Raw genomic sequence first — 19,962 nt, forward strand, 5'->3', positions numbered from 1 at the left:
GGAGTAAAGGTGGGAACAGCCCAGAGGAAACACAGCAATGAAATATCAGCACAGTTTAATTCCATTTTAAAATAAAATAATAGTTCTATTTAGGAACTATAGCTAGCAAATTAAATTTTCTTTATAATGTGTATGATTACTTAGTCTTTTTTCAATGCCAACAGCTTGCAGAAACTCTGTGAGCATTATCCCCTTTACCAATTTAGCATGCCTTAAAATCAATTCATGCCTTAAGCTTCTTTAATATCACTTAATGAATCTCTTAACCTGCTCACAAACCAACTATGCCAGCTGAGGGCTGGCATTACGAAAACTAAAAAGTTGTAACAGGTCTCTGAGTTGGGCAGATTCTTAAGATTCTTTTTGTTACAACATCCTCTATAACTTTGCTTAGACTCCCATAATTCCCAGCCACTCCCCAAATCCTTGGAAAAGAGAGCTACAATCTATAGACAATACGTCAATTTCTTTTTTCTAGTTGTAGAAGGCTAAATGGTCATTTTCTATTCTGCTTTCTTAACTAAAGGCCCAAGCCACAGTTTGAGTTGTAAGTGAATTGTTTCCCTCAGGTTACAGTTACCCCAGGCACTTGCCATTGGTTTCAAGCTATTTGGGTCTTATGAGCATTTGATAAAATGGTACTCCCCATGGTCTAAGTTCAGTTTAAAAGAGAGAGTGCATTAGGGTTTGAAGCACAAACAATGAAAATAAAAACTGTCTGCCAATGATAGACAATCTGTGCATGTGAATCCAATGTCCATACATTCATTTACTTAACACCATATAATAGCAACAAGACCTCACCATAATCATGACTATTTGTCACCATATCACTATCTCCTCTCACATCTCTTTGCTACTACAATAACGTTGCCAATGACCTACTAGGACTGTAAATTACCTCAAAGAAAGTCAGACATTAAATGAAAAGAACATCTGAATAGACAAAGGAATATTATTTTGAAATAGTGACCTGAGAGAACTAAAAAAAATTGTGTAAACTTACACAGTACTTAAAATATAACATCACCCATAATAATGCCCAACATAACTGCCCAACAGAGTTTTTTTAATATTAAAAAAAATCTTAAAAGGAATAAAATGTAAGTCAAACTAATGATGGGACTGATTTTTTTCTCAAAGTGTAGTTCACAAACAACCTACATTAGACAGTTATGGTGCTTATTAAAAATGTAAATGTAGATACATGGATATACTGACTGAGCCTCAGCATCTACTCTAAAATGCCATGAGATGAAATCCAAACATTCCTGAAACTGAAATACAGAAGTGAAGTCTGATAGGTTTCAGTGATTCCAAGGAAGATCGAAGTAAGTTCAAATGAAGGAATGGAGAGGGCTGCCTATAGCAAAGGAAATAGCATCCTGATTAATGAACCCTCAGACTTGTCTTCCTTATATGAATCCAAATTAGATCTTTAGCTGGCACACTTACAGGGAGGCCAGTAAGAATTAGTTAAAAATGAGGATTAGGCAATTTGGGGGAAATAAATTTAATCTATTATTTCTAAGTAAATAACACCACCTAAACTAATGACTAATAAACCTGTCTTTAGGAGCCCGCCAGATCTGTTTTAATGACTGGCTATATGAATCTGCAATTAACATATCCGTTAACAGATCTACCAAGAACCTCTCTTGTCTAGGTGAAATATTCTCCTCTCCTTAATACCTCTTAAGGGTATTAAGCTCTATACCCTTTTACACGTGGCAGGTTCAAATAAAAGGAGGCTTCAGACCAGCCCCTATTCAAACTGTTATCCATTCCAAATGCCAAATGGAACAAATGAGCCTGGGTATAATAAACAAAGTGTACATATTTTCAGAAAAAGTATATTCTGAACCCCATTCTCAGAGAATCTCAATTTAGTATGTCTGGGGTAGAGTACAGGCATTTTCATTTTCAAAGAGCTTCGGGGTGATTTTTATGCCCACATATGTTTGAGAATTACTGGATTAGACCTTACTCCTCTCAATGCTCTCATCAATTTCCTAAAGACTACAATTAACCTTTCTTAATAAGTATCACGTTAGATACATGAATTTATAGAATGAATATGGCACACTGACTTCAAACTATAATGCTGTAAATGCTTTTGCATCTACACTCTTCAATTCAGAAAATCTGGTGATGAAAAAATAAAGCTGAAATTATATAAAACTCAATTAATAAAGAAACTACTTTCTCTATTATAAATAAATACTCTTACCATGCCATGATCAAATGTGAACACACCAACATCACGTCCATGATGAATATGATTTCGTCTAATAATAGGGTTTCCATGATTTTTAACCCAAATCCCAGCTAAAGCATTATTGGAAATTTCATTATCCTCATATATTCCCTAGAACAATTAATCAGAAATAAACATTATGAGAGCTTTAAAAAATTTAAAAAAGAAAAAATTTAAGAAAAAAAAAAAAGAAAAAAACCTGTGCATGATCTGTTATATAAAGTCCAACATTTTCACAGTCGCTGATGTTACAGTGCTTGATAGTGGGACATGCTCCTTGACCACTAACACATACTGCAGAGCCAACTGTAAGAAAAAGAATTGCTTCATTTAAAAATCTAATGGACAAAAACACAGAGACTCACTTTATGATAAAAGATAAAAGAAACACTAACCTGTACATGTACTTCGGATAATACAGTGATCGATAATAGGGCTACAATTTACTGTTATCTCTAAGCAGTGGTGTGCATTGTGGTGTTGAGCAGATTTGTCATCAGGGTTAAACTGGAAAACAGAGATTTTGTTTGCGATAAACAATCGTTGCTTTAATGATTTCAACATGTATATTTTAAATCCCAAGATTTCTTACCCTTATTGTCATATATCCAACATAAGCATCCTCAGAACCTTCCATAAAAACAAAGGTTGAATCTCTAGTGTTTTCAATTATAACTTTGTCTGCTACTTTTCCAGGTGCTGTGGAGAAAATATTTTAGAGCATATCACCTTTATCAGACAAATGAAATGGAAATAAAAACTACTTTTTAAAATCAGTAAAAATACTCTGGAAATCTTTTTTATTGTTTTTAATTTGGGTATTTTTATTTTGGGGCAGGGTATTTTTTTTTTAAGATTAGTAGTGATTAGATAGGACTAATATATACCAGATAACTGTGTTTTATCAGTCTTTACTAAAGGTAGTCATATTTAAGAAGATATTATTTGATTACATTATATATAAATCCATGCATGGTAAATTTCTAGTAAGATTCAATACTATATAAGTATTAATATAAAATGCATTGGTAAATTTTAAAACAGTTTCCTGTGGAAACAAAATCACCCCCAGCAGCAGTACTGGAAAAAAAGGCTCAGGTTGGGGAAGAAGGCAAGGATGATGATTGAGGAGAGAAAGTGAGACATTCTTTATTTAAATTTATTTATAATACTGGCCTAGATTAGAAAGCAAATGCACATCATCAGGCAACAATTTTCTACTTCCCCTTCCCCTCAACTCTCTCTTTACTTAGGGTAAGGATGAGGGAGGGAAGCAAAAGGCATAGTAGATAGAAATTTCATTAGGTCTTAATAATTACAGCTAATTTTAAATGCTCCTTAAAAAACCAGTTAGCAGAAATCTTCAAATGACCGATCAATGTTCAACAAGTATTTCATAAAATTAACTTTCTGAAACTTGACCATAAAAATAGCTCTGAAATAGTACAAAAAAAAAATAGATTATAAAGTTATATTTCAATTCCATTAAAAACACAGCAATCAAAACATTAACATCTTTATTTTCAAGTAAAAGATAAAACTAAGTATTTTTCTTTCTGTAATGGCTGATTGTAGGGCAGTGGGAGAAAGTACTGACATCTAAAAATATATACATCTATAATTTCCCAACTCTTATGTTTTTGATTCCTTCACATAGAATATGCAAGATATTTCCATTACTATTTTTTCCTATCACTAAAGTATTGAGGTTCATGACAACAGTAGATTTTCATGGATTTTAAATCACTTGTATTTTAAAACTCATCATGTAAATCAAATAATATGAATAAATAAAATGTGAACATTTTAATGACAATGCATTTCAAAATACCTGCACCAATCATGGTGATTGGTGATTCAATGTATATCCATTCATCAGTATATATTCCAGAATGAACAAAGATAAGTCCATCAAAATGAGCTTCCTGCACTCCACCAAGAGCATCTTCAATAGTATCATAATACTACAAAAAAAAAAAAAGTATCAATACAGAACTGAGAGATTACCATTTTATGTCTTATAACAAAACAAATCAAACATACCAACATATTTTCTCTTCCTTTATATCTTGCAGGGTTACTGTAGAAATGTTCAGCAAATCCTGGCTTTACATGTGCACCTTTATACTAAAATGTCAAAACAAAAATAAACTGATCACTAAGATAAACATTATATTCTAAAGCCTTAATTTGCCACTATATGAATAACTTAGTTAATAAACCTCAGTTATTTCATCTTTGTCCCATACTGCAGGATAAAATCTGGAACAGGTTATCACTTAGTAAGAAAGGACAGGCTTTCTCAATCTCAGCACTACTGATATTTTGGATGAGAAAACTCTCTGTTGTGGGGTGCTATCCTAAGCACTGCAGGATATTTAGCACCATCCCTGGCCTTTGTCCACCAGATATCAGCCAAACCTGTCATCCCTCCCACCCCTAGAATCTTGATAACCAAAAGTGTCTCTAGACCTTGCCAAATATCCACTGGGAAACAAAATTGTTCCAGCTGAGAACCAGTGGTTAAAAAGGACCATATGAAAATTAAGCACAGACCCACAGAAATCACTGCCACTGGATATATTTTGAATAAAATATTCCACTATGTCAATAGTGAAAAGAAATGCTGACTATTCTGTTGGCTGATAAATATTCATTGGCTTATTTAAAAAATCTATTCTTGAGTTTAAGTATACTTTATAAGAAAGGAGCTTTTATCTGCAAATGAAAATCAGCATTTTCATTTATTCTTCATACCAACTGCTGGAAACTCTCTTTCCAAGGATTTGGATGTTCATATTCTTCTGGATTAATCTGGTAGAATTTACCAGGTTCAGGATGCATCATAGGGCGGGTATATTCGAACACTTCCATGTATAATCGTTTCCTGAAGGGGGAAAAGAATGACATAATTCTTCACTGAATGCCATCGGATTAATAAAGTTTTAAACAGCTGTAACAATTACTTAAGGCCTTCTAAGCTTAATTTAAAATAGGAAAATAGATTTTGGTTAAAACAATATAACTGCATATGAAAAATGGTTCTCCTAAAAGAATAAAAATATCAATTTCTTCAAAATTTATTTTGGAAAAAATGCCAATATTATTTAAAATGAAGATTTTTAACAGAATTAAGTTTAAATCTTTCTTAACTTTTAGTCCATTTACATCCTATCAAGAATAATCATATCTTAGAATTGGTATAATAGAATCTATTATCATTTCTTGTACAAATAAATGCTTTCTTTTTCTATTCTTCATTCTTATTTCTTTCTGACATAATTTTTCTTCTTTGAGGTGTACTGTATTTTTTTTTTTTTTTTTTTTTTTAAAGGAAAGACAGAGAGAAGGAAGGAAGGAAGGATAGAAGGAAGGAAGGAAGGAAGAAAGGGAAACATTTTTAAACATTTTCTTGTTTTATTGTATTCTGTTTCTCCGTTTTTGTTACATGGGCTGGGGCCGGGAATCGAACCGAGGTCCTCCGGCATAGCAGGCAAGCACTTTGCCCGCTGAGCCACCGCGGCCCGCCTGTACTGTATTTTTACCATAAAAAATAATAAATATAACTCTTGGAAAAATAGATAACCTACAGTTACAATATATTCACTATTAACAGTTTACTATATTTCTTTCCAGTTTTTTAATAGATGGCTTCCTTAATTATAGTTATGATTATATAGCATATGCTTTACATTTTCCCTCTTTTTTTTTACCCTTTATAACATAACCTTTTTCCATATTGTTAAAAGCTTTTGTAAAAGTCACTATTGCTATATAACAATCCTCCAAGTACATAACATCATTTACTTCATCTACTTACTTATTGCTGGATATCAGAGTTCTAATTTTTCTCTATTATTCATCATGCTCTTATGAAAAGCTTATACATAAGATAAAAATTTTTTTCAGAAATGAATTACTGGGTCAAATGGCATACTTATTTTAAAGTTGTTGAAAACAACTGTCAAATTGTTTTCTGAAATTGACAGACAAAATTTATACTCTCATTAAACTATTAGATTTAATTCATTAATTATTTTACATTAGATTTGGGTCTGTTAGTGAAAAATAACTAAATGAATAATATTTCCCATAATCATTTAGTTGCTATCAACTGATAAATAGTATGAAAGTACTATGCATTTACAAGCATTTTAATTTTGTCTCAACTGTTCAATTATAACTACCAATTCACACTTCAATTCCTCTACCATATCGTTAGCATTTTGGGCAGCAAACAATATATCTCAAGAAAATATGAAATAGATTTTCACTTACCACAGAATTGGATCATTAGCAAGCTCACTGAAGCGTTTACACACACAAGCTGCTCTACAAAGATCCTGTTCCAGCAAGTAAGAGAAGATTTTTAGAACTACTTCATCTGGCAGTTTTTCCTGAAGATACTGTTCAGCAGGTGCTGCTATAAAGAGATTAACAAACAATATAAACAATTTATCAAACTAGCAATGACTTACTCCGTTATTTATAGAGATGGCTTTTATTGTGTTTAATAAGTAGCTTCTATTATTTGATGGCAATCATTTTCTCAGCATTTTGCTTTCGCAAATGACACATTTATCTCCCTTTATCTTGATTTAACAAGAGTTCTTTCTTTTAGCTGTTATATACCATCTCAGCAACTGGTTATATAAAGATATTTTTTATATAACAGTAAAAGAGGGAGAAATCAGAGTTCTAATGTATATTCTACTAGTAATTATTTTCTCAATCCTATAATAATCAGTTAATTACATTTTCCTATTTTATTTCTTTGGTATCAAACAACACTTAAAAAATTATTTTACCCTATTCCTTTGTTTTCCAATATGAAATACCTGATAGTTCTTGTGATTTTCCAGACACTCTTGCACGTTTTGCACGATGACCGAAGTTTTCTGTAGCTGAAGTTGAGGCACCCTTCAAAAATAAAAGCAAAATGAAAACTAAGCAAATATTTTTACCATGCATACTCATTATTCTTTAAAAAAATGATGACAATTTCTTTTTTGTTTCCTAAAAATTCTTTCATTACAAAATGAAATGCAATTAGATTTAACTTACCTCCATACTGCTCTTTGTAGGACACGCTGTTCTTTTCGGCAAAAGAGTTTTTCTACGAAGTTGGTATGGACTATTTTGTGCACCAGGACCTGATTCTTCTGCAACCATATCTGCAGGTACATCATCATCTGTTATAAATAAAGTAATAAGAAAAATGACATCCATTTTTTACAAAAGCTCTATGGATGGATGCAGTGAACTTTTCAAAAACTTCAAATTACTTCATTTTGGGGGCAGGGATAAAAATTCTAGCCACATGAATAACTATTTGAAAGAAAAATTGAATTTCTATTTCACTTACTTCAAAATAAATTCCAAATATATCATATACACATAAAAAGAAACTATAAAATCAATAAGAAACCAAGGGAAATTATCTTTTATAATGTTAAAATGGATCTCTCTCAAGCTATGGTCCAAAACTTGGAAGGCATTATTAAAAAAAAAAAAAAAGGAAGTGAGGAGGGTCCACTTAACAAGGGGAGTGGAGTACCGAGGGCAGATACTGTGCAGTCAGAGTACAGACAGAGCAAGAAGGGCAGTGGAGTGAGTTGGTTATTGATGGAGACGGGCAGCTCAATACAGAGTATCAGAGCATCAGGCTACCAGATACCAGAAGAGGGCGTCTGAAGAAGGTGGTCTGGCACAAGGATACTGGAGCTCAAGAGGAGTTAAAAGAAAGTCTAATGGCAGATGGGATGGGCAGACGTGGAATGGGGAATCAAAGCCTAAGCACGAGAGAAGGGCATTAATATAGGAGAGGAGATGGAAGATTAGTTACACACAACAGAGGAATTGATTGAATGAATGAATGAATGAATAAGATAAAGGAAGCCAGGTTTCTCACTGTCAGAGAAGGGGTTTATAAATATGATAAATGAGGAAGCTAGATTAACCCAATGGTACTGGACTGGAATTAGAGGTATCAGTGTTAACTCATGGTATTCAACATACAGATAAATATAGAAATAGAAAGACATAAATGTGTCAATGTAAGAGTGAGCATGTACCTATATTCCCTAGCTCTGTCTACTGACAAAGCCTAGAAGCAAAGCAATGACCCTGTAATAGAAAGACACATACCTAGCAATCAGATCTGGGTTTCTGAATACCATTTTCCATAAAAAGAATGAGGGCTTTCTGGAGAAATGGCAATTCCAGGGCTGAATCATGGACACACAAAATGGGACTGGAATATCTTGTGCAAGAAAGTAAGAAAGTGCTTAAGGCATGATGAGAAAATGTTAAAGGGCATAGAAGGTAGCCTGAAGAGGCTTCTATAGGCAGAACTGCTTTGTAGCATCAAAATTAACAATGATAGTAAAAGATCATAACCTAAAAATAACACAGAAAGCCATAAATCCATACTGATATAAAGACACAAATGAACGTATTCAAAGTATTTCACCAGAAAGCAAGTAAGCTCAAAGGGAAAAAGAATAACTCCATAGCAGAGATGCCAATCAGCTACTCCTTTGATCATGTGATCAAATAACAGCATGATTAACAGGACAAATTGAAACTGAGTGTCAACTGACGTCATGTAATAATAAAACCACAGCATCATTTCTTTGATATTCCTAAAAAGATGCATAAACTGATTCAAATTAGGCAGTTGCATCAGATAAAGTTAAATTTGTCCTAATTTCTTCTCCAGAATAACAGACTTGCAATCTTTAAAACTGTCAAAGTCATGAAAGTCAAGATGAAACTGAGGATTAAAGGTGACTAGAGATATATAATATGATTCTGAACTGGATCTTTTTGCTAAAAGGATGTTATCAGGACTATTAGTGAAACTCGAACATGGCCTAAAAAAGATCAGGTTATAATAATGTTTCAATGATAATTTCCTGATTGTAATAGGTGTAGTATGGTTAGTTAGGAAAAATATCCTTATTCATAGAAAATATACACCACAATTTTACAGGGTAAGAGGGCATCAGATTGGCAATATACTCTTGAAGAGTTCAGGGGGAAAAATTCAACTTCTCTGTATTGTCTTCCTAACTCTTTTCTAAGTTTGGATTTTTTTTTTAATTAATAAATTTGAGTAACATATAAAATTTAAAAAATTCTGCTTGGAAGATAACCATAAACAAAATTTTTTTAAAAAGTAAAAGAATTTCTTGCCTGCCATGCTGGAGACCAGGGTTCGATTCCCGATACCTGCCCATGAAAAAAAAAAAAGAGAGAGAGAGACCCCATGCCTGATGGATTCAAGGAACGTTATTAAAAGGGCAGGCCATGGTGGTTCAGCAGGTAGAATTCTTGCCTGCCATGGTTCGATTCCTGGTGCCTGCCCATAAAAAAAATAATAAGTAAAAGAATGGGGAAAAATACCTGTAACACATACCATAAAGGGGTAATTTCCTTATTATAGAAAACATCAACAATTCAATAGACTTTTGGGCCAAGCAATGAACAGGCAGTTCAGAATTAAGGAAATACAAATGAAATATAAACTGAAGCTATAATAAGATGATCATTTTTTTATTAATTAAAGAAAAAAAAGAAATTAACACAACATTTAGAAATCATTCCATTCTACATATGCAATCAGTAATTCTTAACATCATCACATAGATGCATGAAGGATGATCATTTTTAACTAACTGATTAGAAAAGGTCAAAAGTTTAATAACACACTAGTATCATCCAATAATATGAGGGGAAAAAATGGTCCTTAATTGCTCAATGGAGGGCAACTGAGCATTAGCTATTCCTTAGCCACTCCATTTCTGGGAACTGATCCTGCAGCCATATTCATATATGCAGGTAAAGTAGTTATGCACGAAGAAACTCACTGCACCGTATAATCTAAATGTCCATAAAGAAGGATTTATTAAATACAACTATGGTATAGCAGTATCATGGACTATTAGTCAGTCATTAAAAAATAAAAGACAGTTCTGTCTAGACTGACATGGAGGTATCTTCCAATATATAGTAGGTGAAAAAAAACACAAAATAAATACAACAATAGGTTTACTATGTAAACAACTATGTTTTAAAGGATATACACACATATGCTTATATATTCATATATTCACTAAAATATAAATTCCACAAGTGCAAGGAGCCAATTTGAAGAGGCTCCCACTGGCCAAAGATGGGACAATTTGAGCATCAGTAAGGGTATCTCTAATGGATTGAAAGAAATTATATCTAAATCCCTGAGTTCATACTGATATTTGTAAGAAGAATAAATAACAAAATTAGAGAAATCACAATTCTGCAATCTCTAATGAATTACTGGATTGGCAATATCAATAATTCTTAACATCACAAAAAGAAAAACAACCAGACATACAGAAATTGCTATTACCACCACCTATAAAGTCTGACAAAAATACCAAACCAGAATCAGATCAAACCTGTAGGAAATAATACAAGTCAAACTACCAGTTTCTTCAACAAATAAATTACACAGGAAAAACAACAGGGAAGAAGTTAACCTAACTAGGTATACTCTTTAAGAATTACTTGGAATGGATTTTCTTGATAGGAGCCACAGGGAATGAGAACTTCTCCCTAAGGTGGTCCAAGAGGTGTGGTTAATTGCTTATATTTAACACAGGTACGAGCCTCTCCTTTTTCCAAGTTCCTTTTATGTAAATTGCCGTGTGTCTGGAGCTTGAATTTGTCTCTATTTCGATTCAGAATGAAGCAATGTATAAAAATTGTGGATTGTGCCTGAAAACTTTAATGCTCCACTGGTATTTTACATGAAAGAGGACCAGGAGGATCACATCTTGAGCCGCTGAGATGCTAACCTTCACCTCATTGAGGTGCATGACTGCACCTTACATTCAGTTGAAGGGTGGTTCACGGCCACTCGCTAGTCACGTGTCATCCTACTGGACTGCCCAAAGCAAGACAATAGTTCATGCAAATGGTCCAGAATGTGGAAAGCCAGGACATCCGTTGTCAGGCCCAAGGCCTGGATATACTGCAACTTCCAGAGCCAATCTCCAATGGAGGAAGCCCGGGTGCTTTCTCTGAACTGTAACAGGCCTTTGGAGATGTAGCAATGGCAGCTACGATGTGCAAGAATGTCTCTCTTGGGGAGCTCTCCCTTCTGCCATTAGGCTAGTTCTTTCAGAATCCTTCAAAGGGTATTATTTATTACTAAATGGCCAGGAGGAGAAAGAAAGCTTTGACAATCCTTGGTGGAAAAGATGTGAAGGGCACTGATTGAAATTTGAATTCATGCCTTCCAATCCTATCTCAGGCCTCCTAGGCTCATATCTGAGGCGGGGTTGGGGGAAGTCTTCTGAATGTAAGAAAGTGTTTTATGGGCAGAGATAATAATCAAATAAGCTACCTTAAAGTGCAAGAAAAAAAATTCTACTTTGGTACTAAATTACAAAAAAATGATCAAAAAAATCTTTTTTTTTTTTTAGTGGGAAAGGGGTTAATACTTGAAATAGGGCACATGAAGGCAAAGTTTCTATTTCTTGATCTACTGGTATTACAAGGGTAATGCCTTAATAATAATCCACTGTTTATCTGGTTTTCTCTGGTCATATTTTATAATAACAAAGGTTTAAAAAGTGGGGTCGGGTGGTGTGAAGGTGGCTCAGTGGTGGAATTCTCACCTGCCAGACAGAGACCTGGATTTGTTTCCCGGTGCCTGCCCACGACAAAAAAAAAAGTGGGGGCTTCACACATTTCATTAAGATGATTGTATAATGATACAGCTTTCGCAATGTGACTGTGTGACTGTGAAAACCCTGTTCAGATGCTCCTTTTATCTACAGTATGGAAAGATGTGTAAAAAATATGGATTAAAAACAAATAAATATAGGGGGAACAAACGTTAAAATAAACTGGGAAGAAGGAAATACTAGTGGTCAATGAGAGGGAGGGGTAAAGGGTATGGTATGTATAAGTTTCTTCTGTTTTTGTTACTTTTTCTGGAGTGATGCAAATGTTCTGAGAAATGATCATGGAGATGAATGTACAACTATGCGATGATATTGTGAACCACTGATTTGCACGCCAAGTATGGAATGTTCATATGTTAATAATGTTTGATTTTGTATGTTGTTTGATCTTATCAATTAAAAAAAAAAGTGGGGGCTTTAATAAGTGTAACTTAAACACAGAGATTTTCCAATCGAGAGACCTTGGGCAAATTAATATTTTAAGCACAAACCTTTTTTATCTATTAAAGATGGTAATTAGCAACGTATAATTCACAGGACTGCCGACTAAATAAAATCACACTGAAAACAGTAGTGTGCCTGGCTTGTATTAAGTATTCAATAAATGTTTTATCTATTATTATTTTATTCAAATGCATGCTCTCAACATCACTTTCAAATGAAATTTGGAAAGCCAAGTAAAGGTTTTCCACGTACCACACTACAGTCAGAAAATGTTGCTGGTGTGGTATCTTGCTTGGAAATTTGTGAAACCTTCCCTTTGTGGTCTAACATGTGGGTGTATTTCTATAAATGTCCCACGTGTTTGAAAAGAACACGTACAACCTGTATTTTAGTGTCCAAAATATCAAGAATGCCAATTGTGTTGTTCAATTAGTCTCTTTTATTCCTGCAGGTCTTCATTTCTTCTATAAAAGTGACTTTTCCTAGGTTTTTCTCTTTTTAGCATACTAGATCCAGAAATTTGGTGTCATGCCTCCTTTTTTTTTTTTTTTTAACTTTTTAATTGTATAGTATAACATATATACAAAGCTAAGAAGTAAAAAAGCAATCGTTTCCAAAGCACTCTTCAACAAGTAGTTACAGGACAGATTCCAGGAAAACCTTCTAGCTGCTCCAAAATATAGGAGGCTAGAAGGCTTAAATATTTTTTTATCATCACAATCAACTTATTTTCCTTTTCATATAAAAACAACATATGTACAAAAAAGCAATAAATTCCAAAGCACGGCACCACGATTAGTTGTAGAACATATTTCAGCATTTGACATGGGTTACAATCGCACAATTTAGGCTTTTGCTCTAAAATACCTGAGACTAAAAGAGATACCGATTTAATCCTTCAGCATTCATATTCATTTGTTAAATTCTATCTTTTTTGTATAACTCCACCATCACCTTTGATCTTTCTATCCTTCTCTTTAGGGGTCTCTGGGCTATGGCCATTCTAACTTTTGCATGTTGGAAGGGTCTGTCACTAATACGGGGTAGGAAGATGGAACTATCTGATGTTCTGGAGAGGTTTGGCCCTCTAGGTTTCAATACTTCTCTGGACCAGGGACCCTTCTGGAGATTGTAGGTTTCTGAAAAGTTACTCTATTGCATGGAACCCTTGTAGAATTTTATATGTTTCGCCCTAGGTTTCTTTAGAATTGGATGGAATGGTCCTGGTTGGGGTTTGGCAGATTATGATAGGTAGCAATATTTAACTGACGCTTGCATAAGAGCAACCTCCAGAGTACCCTCTCCACTCTATTTGAACTCTCTCGGCCACTAGTACTTTATTAGCTACACTTCTTTTCCCACTTTTGGTCAGGATGGAAATGTTGATCCCATGGTGTCAGGGCCAGATTCATTCCTGGGAGTCATCTACCACATGGCCAGGGAGACTTTCACCCCTGGCTGTCATCTCTCACGTAGAGGGGAGGGCAAAGATTTCACTTGCAAAATTGGGCTTCAACTAGTTTCTTTTATATATTTTTAATTAGAGAAGGGGTGGACGACTCTTAGGACTAATTTTAAGTAGGCTTAGCTTATCCTTTGCAAGAATAAGTTTCATATGGGCAAACCCAAAGATCGAGGGCTCAGCCTATTGATCTGGTTGTCCCCACTGCTTGCGAGAATATCAGAAATTCTCCAAATGGGGAAGCTGAACATTTCCTCTGTTCTCCCCAGTCTCCCAAGGGGACTTTGCAAATACTTCTTTATTTGCTGCCCAAATTACTTTGGGATATGTCAGGGCATCCACACTAACCTGGACAAACCAACAAAATCTCACACCCTATTCAAGATTCCATATGGTATTCAACTAAACTGACCATACAAGTTAAATGAGATAATGCACTACCTAAAATATAAATTTTGCACCAAATAAATGCAAAGTAAAAAGAGACAGTTAAATTGATGTTAATAATATATTTTATTGAACTCAATATATCTAAAATATTTGATAGGTAATCAATATAAAATCATTAATGATATATTTTCTTTTTTAGCTTAAATTTTCAAATATCCAGGATGCAATTTTTAATACTTATAGCACATATCAATTTAGACTAGCTATATTTTAAATGTTCAATGGCCATATGTGGCTAGTGGCTACTCTATCGGGCAGTGTAGTTCTAGACTATATTAACACATCTTTCATTAAACTCCTGCAAGTCCTCTTAAAGGATAAAAAAGTTGGTATCATACATTTTAGAAATGTGTTGTATAAACATACATACATATAATATGCATTTGTTTTATAATTTCTAGATTTTGCTATAAAATTCTATATATTAGAATCTTCACTATTCTTAGGAACCACAGGGATAAGTAGAGTCTTCTGAAGAATAAACTTGCTGCTTTAAAAAATGACCTTTGAAATTTTAGGTGTTAAATACTATTGAGATTTTATGTTTGGACTCATTTCAAAAAAAGAAGAAACTTAAGCCTATCCATTCTGAGGACAGTGGTTTATCCTCTACAAATAATTATAAATACCTTTATAATCATCTTAAAGATTTGCTGCAAACTATTGATCGGCTAGAGTTTAAACCCTACATACTTCATGTTATAGGCTAACCTGAAGTTTTTCCCCACAAATACTATACATATTCCATATTACTTACCCATGGTCACAGATCAGACTGGAAACTTAGGCGAGTCTGTGCTACTAACAACTGTGTGTTTAGAAACAGTTCCCCAGTCTCACAGTGTAAAGAACCATACCTGACAACTGTTTCTAACACAGTTGGGCAATTACCACAGCTTTCCTCTACTAAAAAAAATTCACAAGTAAACTGTAATCAAGGCAAAATTTCTAAGTAAAATCACTATAAAAAACTGATTTAAAAAAAACTTGAGCTGTTGTAATCAGTTTGCTTTTAATTATAGTTTATGTATAGTTAGAAACAAAAAAATTAGTCAGGGCATTTTTATATAATAGCCCCATTAATGCATTCAGTTATTATGCGCGCGTGCGAGCGCGCGCACACACACACACACACACACACACATATATACTTCTGCTGAAGTTTTACAACAAGAACTACAGGGATTATCTTAACACTGGTTAAAGAAAAATATATACACAATATACACTCCGACTACTTCAAACAATAAGAATCTTCAGAAGCTACATCTAGCATTATAAAGACTGCTGAATGTCATATAAGGCTTCACTTCCACAGAATAAATTCTGTCCTATGCATTCTAACTTGCCTGGTTTAAAGTATGCTCAACAAATATCTGGAGAATGAATAAAGAATGAATTACTGAATTGGTCAGGCACCATGTTAGGGACCAGTGAAATACAGATCAACCAAACAGAATATGGTACTTGTTCTCTGAGAACTTTAGAGAGACACTGACAATTACACAGGGACCACAATAATACACCGTGTCACATATGCTGAAGTAACGATAAGCAAAAAGTATTATGGGAACATACCAGAACATCCAATTCAATTGACATTGGGTATGACTGAAGGTTTCTTGTATAAAGTCCAACATGAGAACTGAATGATAACTGCGAGTCAATCAAACAGAAGGACCTGAAGGTGTTCACCTCCAACACAGGCCTCAAGGAATGTGCATTGCTCCATTTGATTGTACTATGCAGCAAAGGCCAGATTATGAAGGGTGCTATAAATACTTTAAATAATTTGGATTTTATCTTGAAGGCAATGGAAGCCACTGATGGGCTTTAAAATAGGACAGTAACATGTTCTGATCTGTTTTTTAGAAAGATCACCCAAACAATGTAAAAACAATTGGAAATGGACAGCACTCATGATGGAAGACGAGCGGGAGACTCCAGGTAGGAGGCCATGGCAGTAATACAATTAAGAGTGGAAGATGGCTTGAACTAATGTTAATAGAAATGGAAAAACTGAATAGGTGTGACTACATTTACAAGGTAAATTTGTAAAACTGGGGACTGACTGGATATGGGTAGGAGTGAAGAAGAGATTGGAGCCAGGAACAATACTGATTCAGGCAACCCCATGGTTAGTGGTGCCATGTAGTAAGACAGGGACCACTAAAGGCTGAGAGAGGAAATACGGAGGAAAAAAGGATGAGCTCAGGTTTGGAGATTTTGAGTTTGAGTTTGGGACACTCAAGTGACAAGACTCAGAAAACAAGTACAATTATTTCCTAACAAGAAACAAGAAAACATTATTTTAAAAGTTACTACCTTCTGACATTTTAGTTTTTTTTTTTTTGTTTTTTTTTTTTTAATTTTTTTTTTAAGACAGAGAGAAGGAAGGAAGGATAGAAGGAAGGAAGGAAGGAAGAAAGGGAAACATCTTTAAACACTTTCTTGTTTTATTGTATTTTTTGTTTCTCCGTTTTTGTTACATGGGCTGGGGCCGGGAATCGAACCGAGGTCCTCCGGCATAGCAGGCAAGCACTTTGCCCGCTGAGCCACCGCGGCCCACCCCATTTTAGTATTTTTAAGTTTCATTCAAGTTCAGTTGGACAATAATGTCATTCAAAAGGAGCTTTACAATCAAGTAGAAACTGATCTGACCAGAATATAAAGTGCACCATTAATTTAAAATCACCAAATTAACAAGTTCAAACCTAACTCAAGGCTAAGTTATGATTCATATACCTCTTCAAATAAAATTTGTTAATATCCATCTATTTGCAAATCTCCATGAATATAAAGGTATGACATTGATGGACTTGCTCTAGTAAGGAATGAGATATGTAAACAGATAAGGAAACAATATAATAAATGTTGTACTAGAGGCACACCACCCAAGGTGTGAAGCTGCTATGGAAGACAGTCTGGCAGTTCCTTAGGAAACTAAATATCAAGTTGCCCTATGACTGAGCAATAGCACTACTTGGTATATAACCAGAAGAGGTGAAAGTAATGACACAAACAGATATTTGCACACCGAAGTTCATAGCAGCATTAATCACAATCGCCAAAGATGGAAACAGACCAAATGCCCATCAACAGACGAGTGGATAAACAAAATGTGGTATATACATACGATGGGATAATATGCAGCAGTAAGACTAAATTATGTCCTGAAGCACATGACAAGATGGATGAGCCTTGAGGATATAAGGGAGAGTGACATAAGCCAGATACAGAAGGATAGATACTGTATGAGTCCACTTTTATGACGAGCATAAAGGTAGCTGGAGGATGCACTGATTGAGAAGTAGATTGGCAAATGATGGTGTAACTTATGAATGAAGGTTGTACTGCTACAAAAAGGAACAAAGTCATGAGGCATGCAATGATGTGAATGAACATGTGGGACATTTGGTGAGGCAAAATAAACCAGGAACAAAAACAACGGTATGGTCTCCTTAAGAAAATGCTTATAAGAAAACAGGGGCCTAGATTGCAAGCTTTTACAGCAGACACAGTAAAGTGTGGAGTGGTGGTTATTATTTCTGGATTTCAAGAGGCTGTTATATATACATATATAACCTGATAACTAGAGATAAGAATGAAGCCAATGAGGTTGGGGTTAAACTAATTCAGAACACAGAGGTATGGAAGACAGTGTCCATATTTTAGAACCACACATACTCTTTTGAGACAGGAAAAAAGGCTTATTTGGTCTGGAACTGAAATTTTCTGTACCACATAATCTAACTCAACCTATCTGTACAGCTCATTTGAGCAACTGGAACACAGGGAGCCCGGAATAAGAAAAGGTCCTTTAATCCTGTATAGATTATTGTAATGCCTGACTACATCCTAGAATATATTAAGCAGATAATCAAAAAATATTGGCCAAGTCCCTTGAGGGATGGGAGAACGAATACAGAACTATTAAACCTTACCATCAGAGAATCCCCTGATACTGTGTCAAACTTTAAGGACACCAAATCAATAGGCCATGCACTTGATCCCGAGGCTTACTCTTGTGAAGCTTACGCAGGGAGCGGAAAAGCTTAGACTACCTACAGGTATGTCTAAGAGTTACTTCTGGAGGACCTCTTTGTTGCTCAGATGTGGCCTCACTTTCTCTAAGCGCAACTCTGCAAGTGAAATCATTGCCTCCCTCCTACATGGGACAAGACATTGAGGGGTTAAAGTCTCCCTGGCGATGTGGTAGATGACTTCCAGGGATGAATCTGGCCCTGGCACCCTGGGATCAACAATACCATTCTGACCAAAAGTGGGAAAAGAAGTGTAGTAAAGTATCAGTGGCCAAGAGAGTTCAAATAGAGTCAAGAGGCTACTCTGGAGGTTGCTCTTATGCAAGCTTCAGTTAGATATTGCTACCTATCATAACAGTTAGACATTGCTACCTATCATAACCTGCCAAACCTCAACCAGAACCATTCCAACCAATTCTAAAGAACACCTAGGGCAATACATAAAATATAAAATTCCATGCACTAGAGTTAACTTTCCAGAAACTTACAACCTCCAGAATGGTCCCTGGTCCAGATAAGTCATGAAACCTAGAGGGCCCAGCCTCCCCAGAACATCAGATAGTTCCGTCTTCCTACCCTATATTAGTGACAGACCCTTCCAATATGCAAAAGTTAGAATGGCCATAGCCCAAAGACCCCTAAAGAGAAGGATAGAAAGATCAAAGGTGATGGTGGAGTTATACAGAAAAGATAGGATTTAACAAATGAGTATGAATGCTGAATGATTAAATTGATATCTCTTTTAGTCTCCAGTATATTAGAGCAGCTAGAAGTAAAAACCTAAAATTATGGAATAGTAACCCAGGTCAAACGCTGAAATATGTTCTGAAACTAATCGTGGTGCTGCACTTTGAAATTTACTGCTTTTTGTACATATGTTGTTTTTTACAAAAAAAAAAGGAAAAAAAGTCGATTGTGATGATAAAAAATATTTAAGCTTTCTAGCCTCCTATATTTTGGAGCAGCTAGAAGGAAAAATGTGAGAGGATCATATGGTAGCCCATGACAAACTCTGGGATCTGTCCTGTAACTACTTGTTGAAGAGTGTTTTGAAAACTATTGCTTTTTTATTTCATTACTTTGTATATATGTTATACTACACAATTTCACTTTGAGTAAAATATGACCTGAAAGTATGAATTGATTCTTAATTGTGTAGTATAACATTGGGAATTAATGGGAATTAATATTTAATTGTATAGCATAACAATGGGAAACAAGACATCATAGGCTCACAGCTTAAAATAAAACAATTTAGTCTGTTCCTAGTCTTATTTCACATGAAGTTCAGAAATTTCCAGAACTGCTTTTTCTTAGTTCAGTCTTATGGGAAAGGAAACAGCAAGACTTTCCTAGTAAAATATGAAGATCAATATAAGAATAGGGCTATTATATTCTTACAAGCATTAAATATTTAACCTTTTCTTGTGAATTCACACAAGAAACAATTATTTTATAAATGGAAAATGGACCTCACCAGAAAAAAACTATCTGGATCTCCTTAGTTTTCTTCCCTTCATGGTCCTATAGTTAGGCTATAATTTCTGGATATGTAACATGATTTCTAGTAAT

General features: G+C 34.7%; 1 protein-coding gene across 2 annotated transcripts in view; it reads right to left on the reverse strand.

Annotated features, from left to right (window-relative positions):
- The window catches only part of FBXO11 (F-box protein 11), a 124,755-nt gene that overhangs the window by 41,466 nt on the left and 63,327 nt on the right, over nt 1-19,962 (reverse strand). For both annotated transcript variants that reach the window (XM_077134167.1, XM_077134166.1), the window contains exons 2-11: nt 7,322-7,449; nt 7,096-7,177; nt 6,536-6,680; nt 5,015-5,144; nt 4,301-4,384; nt 4,089-4,221; nt 2,850-2,956; nt 2,653-2,764; nt 2,457-2,563; nt 2,231-2,368 (exon numbers count right to left, since the gene is read on the reverse strand). In XM_077134167.1, coding sequence (XP_076990282.1) covers nt 2,231-2,368; nt 2,457-2,563; nt 2,653-2,764; nt 2,850-2,956; nt 4,089-4,221; nt 4,301-4,384; nt 5,015-5,144; nt 6,536-6,680; nt 7,096-7,177; nt 7,322-7,429 — 1,146 coding nt within the window. In that variant the 5' untranslated portion in view covers nt 7,430-7,449. The remainder of the gene's footprint in view (nt 1-2,230; nt 2,369-2,456; nt 2,564-2,652; nt 2,765-2,849; nt 2,957-4,088; nt 4,222-4,300; nt 4,385-5,014; nt 5,145-6,535; nt 6,681-7,095; nt 7,178-7,321; nt 7,450-19,962) is intronic.

Source organism: Tamandua tetradactyla, chromosome 17 (assembly GCF_023851605.1).
Source record: "Tamandua tetradactyla isolate mTamTet1 chromosome 17, mTamTet1.pri, whole genome shotgun sequence".
In the NCBI taxonomy this organism is placed as follows: domain Eukaryota; kingdom Metazoa; phylum Chordata; class Mammalia; order Pilosa; family Myrmecophagidae; genus Tamandua; species Tamandua tetradactyla.